This window comes from Sinocyclocheilus rhinocerous, unplaced genomic scaffold, assembly GCF_001515625.1.
Source record: "Sinocyclocheilus rhinocerous isolate Xijiao unplaced genomic scaffold, SAMN03320098_v1.1 scaffold1595, whole genome shotgun sequence".
Taxonomy (NCBI): domain Eukaryota; kingdom Metazoa; phylum Chordata; class Actinopteri; order Cypriniformes; family Cyprinidae; genus Sinocyclocheilus; species Sinocyclocheilus rhinocerous.
Window position 1 is genome coordinate 58,611 of NW_015655715.1, and position 8,056 is coordinate 66,666.

The 8,056-nt window shown below is 42.9% G+C and overlaps 2 protein-coding genes across 3 annotated transcripts in view; one reads left to right on the plus strand and one right to left on the minus strand.

Annotated features, from left to right (window-relative positions):
• Positions 1–3,839, minus strand: part of LOC107718864 (probable G-protein coupled receptor 179) — a 15,330-nt gene extending 11,491 nt beyond the window's left edge. The window contains exons 1-2 of the mRNA XM_016526098.1: positions 2,697–3,839; positions 2,152–2,260 (exon numbers count right to left, since the gene is read on the minus strand). Of these exons, the coding sequence (XP_016381584.1) occupies positions 2,152–2,260; positions 2,697–3,592 (1,005 nt within the window). The 5' untranslated portion in view covers positions 3,593–3,839. The remainder of the gene's footprint in view (positions 1–2,151; positions 2,261–2,696) is intronic.
• Positions 3,840–6,306: 2,467 nt separating this feature from the next.
• Positions 6,307–8,056, plus strand: part of LOC107718866 (suppressor of cytokine signaling 7-like) — a 13,108-nt gene continuing 11,358 nt past the window's right edge. For both annotated transcript variants that reach the window (XM_016526100.1, XM_016526101.1), the window contains exon 1: positions 6,307–8,028. In XM_016526100.1, coding sequence (XP_016381586.1) covers positions 6,689–8,028 — 1,340 coding nt within the window. In that variant the 5' untranslated portion in view covers positions 6,307–6,688. The remainder of the gene's footprint in view (positions 8,029–8,056) is intronic.

Here is an 8,056-nt window from a genome sequence, read left to right on the forward strand (position 1 = left end):
TAGAGGAGAAACAATAATGTACAGTATGTGGAAAATAATGTGTTTTTTTTACTTTAAACCGCATAAACACATTTCACTACACCAAATACACAAAATAATGTTATTTTTAGCAACATCATATGACCCCTTTAAGTAAATGCCTTGCTCTCAGGAAGGGGAAATCAACCCTGATGTTTCTGCCAGCAATTGTGTTTGATTGTGTTCTCTCTGCTTTCTGCCATTAATTGCATGTGCAGTCTCTCATCAGCGGTTTATCTGTGAGAGTCGGCTGACCCACACATCAGACTCACTCTTGAGTTAATCTAAGCTAAATCCTAAATGGAGGGGTAATACCTCTATTGACAGAGCTTTATCTTTTTATTCAGGGAAATCCAGCACTGTTCACATACTACATTTATGTTATATTCTTTATGTAATTTTACCATTATTTAATCAGGCGAGTGACTTAAGAACAAGAATCTTATTTATAATAGGATATTATTCTCGTGAAGAGGAGCAATTAGGAATCAATTTAAATATATGTATCTTTTCAGTCTCTATTTGTTAAAATCATTTTGTTGATTCTTAAAAAGGAGTAATATTTTGCATATATGCACATTTTACAGTGACTGACTCGTGGAAATTTGTTGAAATTGTTTAGACTTTCTTATTAATTTAAAATTGTTTAAAAAATAGTTCACCCAAAAATGAACATTCTTGTCATAATGTCCTCAACACCAAGTTGTTCCAAACAACTTGTATGAGTTTCTTTCTTCTGTTGAACATAAAAGAAGATATTTTGAAGAATTGTTAGTAACCAAACAGTTGTTGATTCCCATTGACTTCCATAGTTTTTTTGCCCAAGTCAATGGGGACCAGCAACTGTTTGGTTATCAACAATCTTCAAATATCTTGTTTTGTTTTCAACAGAAGAAAGAAACTCATACAGGTTTGGAACAACTTGGTGTTGAGGAAATTATGACAGAATTTAGATTTTTGGGTGAATTATTTCTTTAAATGTTTGTATTTAATGTACTGTTTGTTGAAACTGTGTCTGCCATGTAATAGTCTGTGAAACTATACATTTATATACAACAACATTTTACAGATCTTTACAGTATCAAATAATTCTTAATTAAAACCAACACTCATTCTTCTCTCTGTCATTGTACTTAATGTCTGTTTAAATAAACACACAATAAACAGAGTTTGTGTCCCAACATCAAATGTAACCTTAAAAATATGCATGGCATGCATCATGCCAATCTAATGTTTCATGCAATTAATGCATCATCATGACACTGTTCTATTAATACGCTGAGTTGGGTCAGAGTTGGGTGGGGGTTTTGTGGTGTGTGAGCATCACAGGATTATCAGCCTAATCCTTCAAATCATCCTGCACCCAGTGCTCACATCTTTAAATAGAAGGTCTGGATGAAAGTGGGAGGATGATGATGGAAAACAGGAAATGGAAAACGTATATAACAGTCCAGAAAAATTAAAAAGTAAAGCAGGTGATGCATAGACAGATTTCAAACTTAATATCCAGAGAGATGCCAAATCTGAAGGCAACAGGCATTATAAAATAGTGTGTAGTTTTAAAGTTAAAAGAATAGTTAATCCAATTTAGTGGCAAGAGTTCTGAGTGGATCTCTGAAAGTGTTTTGGCCCTGCTTGGCCCTGGTAAGTGAAATCCACCCAAGCACAAACAGCCTTTAATATATTGTTGTATTCATTGTGGGTTAAAGTTTCTCTGTGTTTCTTATTCCAAGCAATACTAACATTTCATCCTGACCATGTATAGAAGAGTGTACAATGTAACAACAACTTTTATGACTGAAAACACGATGAACTAACAATCCTACAGCATTTTATTAATCTATGTTATGTTAATTTCTAAATATACTAATACTATATTGGCACCTAAACACTGATACATTCTTCAAAATATATATTTTTATGTTCCGCAGAAAAAAGAAAGTCTTAAAGGTTTGGAATGACGTGAGAGTAAGTAAGTGATGACCGAGTTTTCATTTTTACTATATCCCTTTAAATAATGTTAAGAAATGGAGCCTTATTGTAAAGTAGACTTGACATTGGAATTAAGCCCAGTGAGGTCCCTGCTGTAAGTCCTATATGGAAAAATTTAATCTGAGGTCAGTGTACACTCACCTCCATGCTGGTCCGATTACATTGATGTGTGTTTGCAAACCAGAAGTCTCCATTGGCACACTGATCCAAATTGAATCCCTGGATGTTGACGTCGACACGGATCACACCCCTACCAACCGAGAGACAACAAAGATACAGTAATGACAACAAAATAGCAGTAATGATGGAAGACTTGAAAGAAGTAATGCAATTAATTGAATAATTCACCCAAAAATTAACATGGGTAATGAATGTTGTGTCATTCCAAACCCGACGACTTCCTTTCTTCTGTGAAATACAAAAGAAGATATATTTTTTTTGTCCATAACATGAAAGTCAGGGGTTACTTTTTAGAATGGTTCCTATTCATTGTATGGACAAAAACAGTTAATCTTTTGTATTCAACAGAAAGTAATCAAGGTGAATAATGAATAAATGATTGAAAGAATGTCCGTTTTTAGGTGAACTGTCCCTTCAAGAGAAAGAGATGTTTTGAAAGACGTTATTAGTACAAAAACTTGAGCACACAAAAATGAGAAACCACTTCGAGAAGAAAGTGCACTGACCTGAACTCTGGGCTGAGGTCTGGCTTCAACCCATAAAATGGCATTGAGAGACTGAGTAACCACCCTGGCAAAAAACGGCCATCAACGCACTCAAGAAAAGGGGCTTCACCCCACTGAACCCCGCTGCTATTGATCACATAACTATCCCCACGTGCCCACTTGGGAGTGTCTAGGGTGCTTAAGTCATTTAGAAGAACCCGTTTAGATAAGGCATGGTGGGGTGGAGAGCTAGACTTAAACGTATCAAACCAGCTTTGGTCAGGAGCCGGAGGACGGAAGCTGCTCCAGGCAGATGTCAGGTCCTGCAGGAGAATGTCCTGGGTTGTGCCTTTGGAGGCACGGAGCACCAGTTGGGGCCGTTGGATCGTGGGGTCAGCGTCGAATGTTAGAAAAGCTCGTCTGACCAGGCTTGGCCTGTCCCCTTCGAGCATGGCCCGCACCAGTGCATGGTACCACTCGATATCCTCTCGTACACTCGTTACTCTCAGCTCACTGGCTTGGAATATCAGGTTGAGAAAGTTGGCAGCATTGGTCAGAGACGCTATGGCTTGGTGCAAGAGAGGGAGAAGGTCTCTAGGTGGAGATCCCAATTGAACAGGCAGCTGGAAACTCCATGTACAGGTAGAGGCAGCCAAAGAGGATAAATTGCCAGTGTAGAGGTAGTTCTCTGTGGCAGACCGGTCCTCCTCTGTGCTCACTTTTACTGGAGCCGGACTGGTGGGTAGAGCACTAGAAGACAAGCTCTTCCCTGCTGTGGTATTTGGGTCAGTAAGACAAGGAGTTGGGGTGAACTCCAAGCTGGAGGTGTCCTCAAGTTCAGACACAGTGGTGAGCTGAGCAGAAAGCAGGCTAGGAAGTAGCAGCAGTAGAGGCAGCAGACCAGCACACCGGCCCATCCTTATAGCAACTGCTCCTCCAATGCTTTTTGTGAAGGAATAGATCAGATTCGTGTTTTCTCACATCCTGAAAGATGCTTTCAAAGTGCAGGCCTCCATGTCTTCTCTATACCTGGCTTTGTTTCTCCTCTCCTCTTTTTGTTAACCGATTGACAGGTGTTAGTGGTGATAGTTAGAGTGCAACCTCACTTTGCTGCCAACAGCATCTTGATTTCACACACAAAAAAGTGTGCATTCATACACAGACTGACAAGCACTACTCATTTTCAAAGCTCAAAGAGGAGCCAGCGCTAAAACTCCTGCAGTCAGTTGGTCAGGTCCATCCTAGATGGGATGCTGCTGAGACCACGAAGACTTTGATCTCCAGCCAGTGTGGAGTTAATCGGCCTGCAAGAAACTGGAGTGAGAAACAGAGATAACAAGAAACCGACAACATGCGGAATACCCCGTTTCGCTCTCTGCTTACCTCTTCACTTACTCTCCAGCCCTCCTTTAAATCTCTTCCTCTCACCCATCTCTCTCGCTCCCTCTCCCAATCTCCCAGTAGTGTCGAGTGCTGAGAGTGGCACATCTGTTAATGTTGGATTGTTATGATGAGTGTATGTGCATGAGGTTGGGCTGATGGATGAGAGGATGGGAGGGTAATCCTCTCTGTTGGGGTATGTATCAGAATCTCACCGCTTTGTGGATTAACCCAACACGCTCCGACTGGGTCAGTCATGAGTGGTCTTTTATGGACTGTGTATGTGTGTGCGACTTTGTGCATCTGTGAATATGTGCATGCAGAGGTTTACAAGTCTGCATCTGCTTGGCAGATAAAGTGCACTGAAATGTTAATCTCTGAAAGACAAATTGCGTTTTGAACTGCCAACGTTTTGTGCAACAATCAGGGAAATTAAAAAAGTAAAGGAAGAAGAAAACATGCTCCACATGTGTACTACATGAATGAACGTCTGACAGGTGTGTGTGTGTGTGTGTGTGTGTGTGTGTGTCTGTGTGTGTGTGTCTGTGTGTCTGTGTGTGTGTGTGTGTGTGTGTGTGTGTCTGTGTGTGTGTGTCTGTGTGTCTGTGTGTGTGTGTGTGTGTGTGTGTGTGTCTGTGTGTGTGTGAGAGAGAGAGAGAGAGAGAAAGATGATTCAGACAAATCCAGTCATACTGGTTAATGCAGGCGAATCCTTGTTTTGGTGCCATGGCAACAGGGTTCTGAGATTCAACTCTCATTCCTGTGGGGCCCCACCCCCACTCAGGACTGCAGAGGTGGCTGTGTGTATCCCTTTATACACTTATATGTGCATCTATATGCATGCACACAGTTGTCAATACCTAAACTGTGTAAATGGTTTTTATGGATGAATATGTGTGTGGTGTGTTCAGGTATTATCAACAATATTGTGTGCATTTAATGGGAGAGGATGTTGTCAATGTATGTAATATTTCTCTGATAACATACTGTGAAAACACATTTTCCATAACTAATAAAATCCGCTCTTTGTGATGTGAGATGGCAGGTTTTAAAGGGCTCTATGGGCATGTGTAAATGTTTGTGTACAGCGACATCATTCGGTCCATCAATGAAATTGCATTTCACAAATACGGCGCAAATGAAAAGTCTTGACCGCAGAACAATGGGAGAATGTAAACATTAACTGTATTTTATCTCTATATGCCTTTTAATATGCATATACATACCGTACGGTGATTTTAAAATATCTATAGGCGTAGGTGACATGAAATACTTTTGGAAAGTTGTTGTGTCCTGCAGTTTGTCATGCTATGTTATATATAAAACTAAACATCATTTTGCTAATTCTTTCCAAATTATTATAACATATTAATTTAAATGCATTAAATAAAAAGGCTACCATTTACATCCCTATAAACCTTGTTGGTCAATAATAGGAAAATAAATAATATAAAAATAATGCTTTTTTTTTGTTTAAATAAGTTATATTTTATACATGCTACATAATATAATGTCCATCATTATGGAATTCTCTCTCTTGGTTCTATTATAGGCCTTGTGTTTGACATAATGCTTTACATTTTTAGTATATGAGGATGAGAGTCATTATTCAAATAATGATATCATGCAAGTCATTTGTATTTGACTCAAAACGCAACCGATTTGCAGGGAGAGTTTCGATCGTGCGGAACGGCGATGCCACAACAATTGATGTATCATAAACATCAGTTGGTAAGGCCATCTTCCAGACAACAGCACGGTAAATGACATGAAAGCAACATTACAGCACGGTGCACGTCACTAAGGGGGGCAGCATTAAATAAAAAGGCTACAATTTACATCCCTATAAACCTTGTTGGTCAATAATAGGAAAATAAATAATATAAAAATAATGCTTTTTTTTGTTTAAATAAGTTATATTTTATACATGCTACATAATATAATGTCCATCATTATGGAATTCTCTCTCTTGGTTCTATTATAGGCCTTGTGTTTGACATAATGCTTTACATTTTTAGTATATGAGGATGAGAGTCATTATTCAAATAATGATATCATGCAAGTCATTTGTATTTGACTCAAAACGCAACCGATTTGCAGGGAGAGTTTCGATCGTGAGGAACGGCGATGCCACAACAATTTATGTATCATAAACATCAGTTGGTAAGGCCATCTTCCAGACAACAGCACGGTAAATGACATGAAAGCAACATTACAGCACGGTGCACGTCACTAAGGGGGGCAGCACATAGCCTGCAGCCAAGTGGACAGCAATGGCACCGATAAGACCAAACACGAAACGCATCGAATTTGCGGAAGTGAGCGGGCGGGTGGGGCCTCGACAGTAATGTGACCACAGTCGCCTTTAGGATTGCGTGAAACGAAGCGTTATGTATGACCCTACAAAGACCCGTGGAGATTTTTAAGGCCGGACGCGAAATGAGACGAGGACGTGCGCAATGTTGAAGGAGCGACTGAAATAGAGTTTATATGCACTAATTGTCTGGCGCTGAGTGAGGGGGCTAAGAAACACCAGGAGGATTTACCATCATCATCACACAAGCGAGATCTCATGACTGGAGCAATGTGAAACGCTGATATCGCTCATTCCTTCAGTATATTGAGGAATAATAATGAACAACGCGCAAGATATGTCTCCCGATTTTGTCTTGATGCGCCTGGTCTCCGCGGCCGAGGATGACCGCTTGGACGAGGAGAATGGGAATCTGTCGTCGGGCACTGGACTGGCGGTGGCTATCAAGGGGAACTTTGAATGCACGCAGAATCACGGCCACATCTCGGCGGTGAACAAAGCTCCGCAGGCCAGCGGAACGGAGGCACCTGACGCGGGAGTGATGGCGACTAGACCTGCGCTGTCTGTGCCGCCTCCTCTTCTTCATTCAGCCGAGGCCCACGGGTACGATCTCACCCACCGAGGTGGAATGGGGCCTCAGCTGTTGGTATTCAGAAACATATCGAGAGACTCTGAAGGATTTGCCGAGAACAACTCGGAGGATCATCGCAGGGCTTTTGAGGACCAAGCGGTACTCGCTTCCGAGCCTGGCGCTGTGGACGCTCAACATCCGCCTACATGGACGCTGCATCCACAGCTCAAGCTGCCTGCGGTTGCTACGGATACGGATGGAGCCGAGTTGTGCCTCCGGCATCGCTTGATCACAGACAAACAAGACTGGCCGCCGGTGGTGGATCACAAAACGAGCTCGACGACGGCGCAGCGGCAGCTCCAGCTGCCCGACGGTCCTGTGCTGGAGCTGGCGAGGAAATTCGGCGAGCTGGGAGTCGCTCCGGTACCCGAGTTTCTGCTCAAGGATGGCGAGCTGCAGCATTGCTCGTGTCAAAGCGTGCTCGGCTCGGCTGGAATCAGACAGGGAGAGGACCCGACCGAGACCAGTGATGCGCTGCTGGTGCTGGAGGGCCTCGGGTCAGAAGAGGTGAACGGCCTGGGCATCAATGCCTGTCAGAAGGCCGAGTCTCAGAACGCTGAGCCGGGTGCGTTTGCTCTCAAGTGTTTCCCGTCGGTGCTGTCCGGACAAGCTATGGGGGTGTCCGGGAGACTTTGCTCGCCGGCGTGTTGTTTGTTACGAGACTCGGTAAACATCAGGCCTCAGGCTCCTACCAGCGACAAACTGACTCCCGAGGTCCTGTCCCAAGCCGAACCCAGCCAGAACACCCCGTGCTCTAGCCAGGCGTCCACACCGAAGGCCCGGCCGGACAGGAGCACGACCCGGGCGCATCTTTCCGCTGCGAGCGGAGGAGAGAAGACTCTGAAAGTACCAGGGAAATCCAGGAAGGGCTCGCTTAAAATTCGCCTGAGTAAACTTTTCAGAACTAAAAGCTGTAGTGGCTCTAACAACATTTTGGACAAGAGACCTTCAGTAACATTCTCCATCTCCTCAGCGGGCAGTTTAGTTGACATGTCTGGAGCGAGCGGTGGGGAACAAGACACGGCAAGGCGAGTTCTTCTGCCCAAACACCCTTAA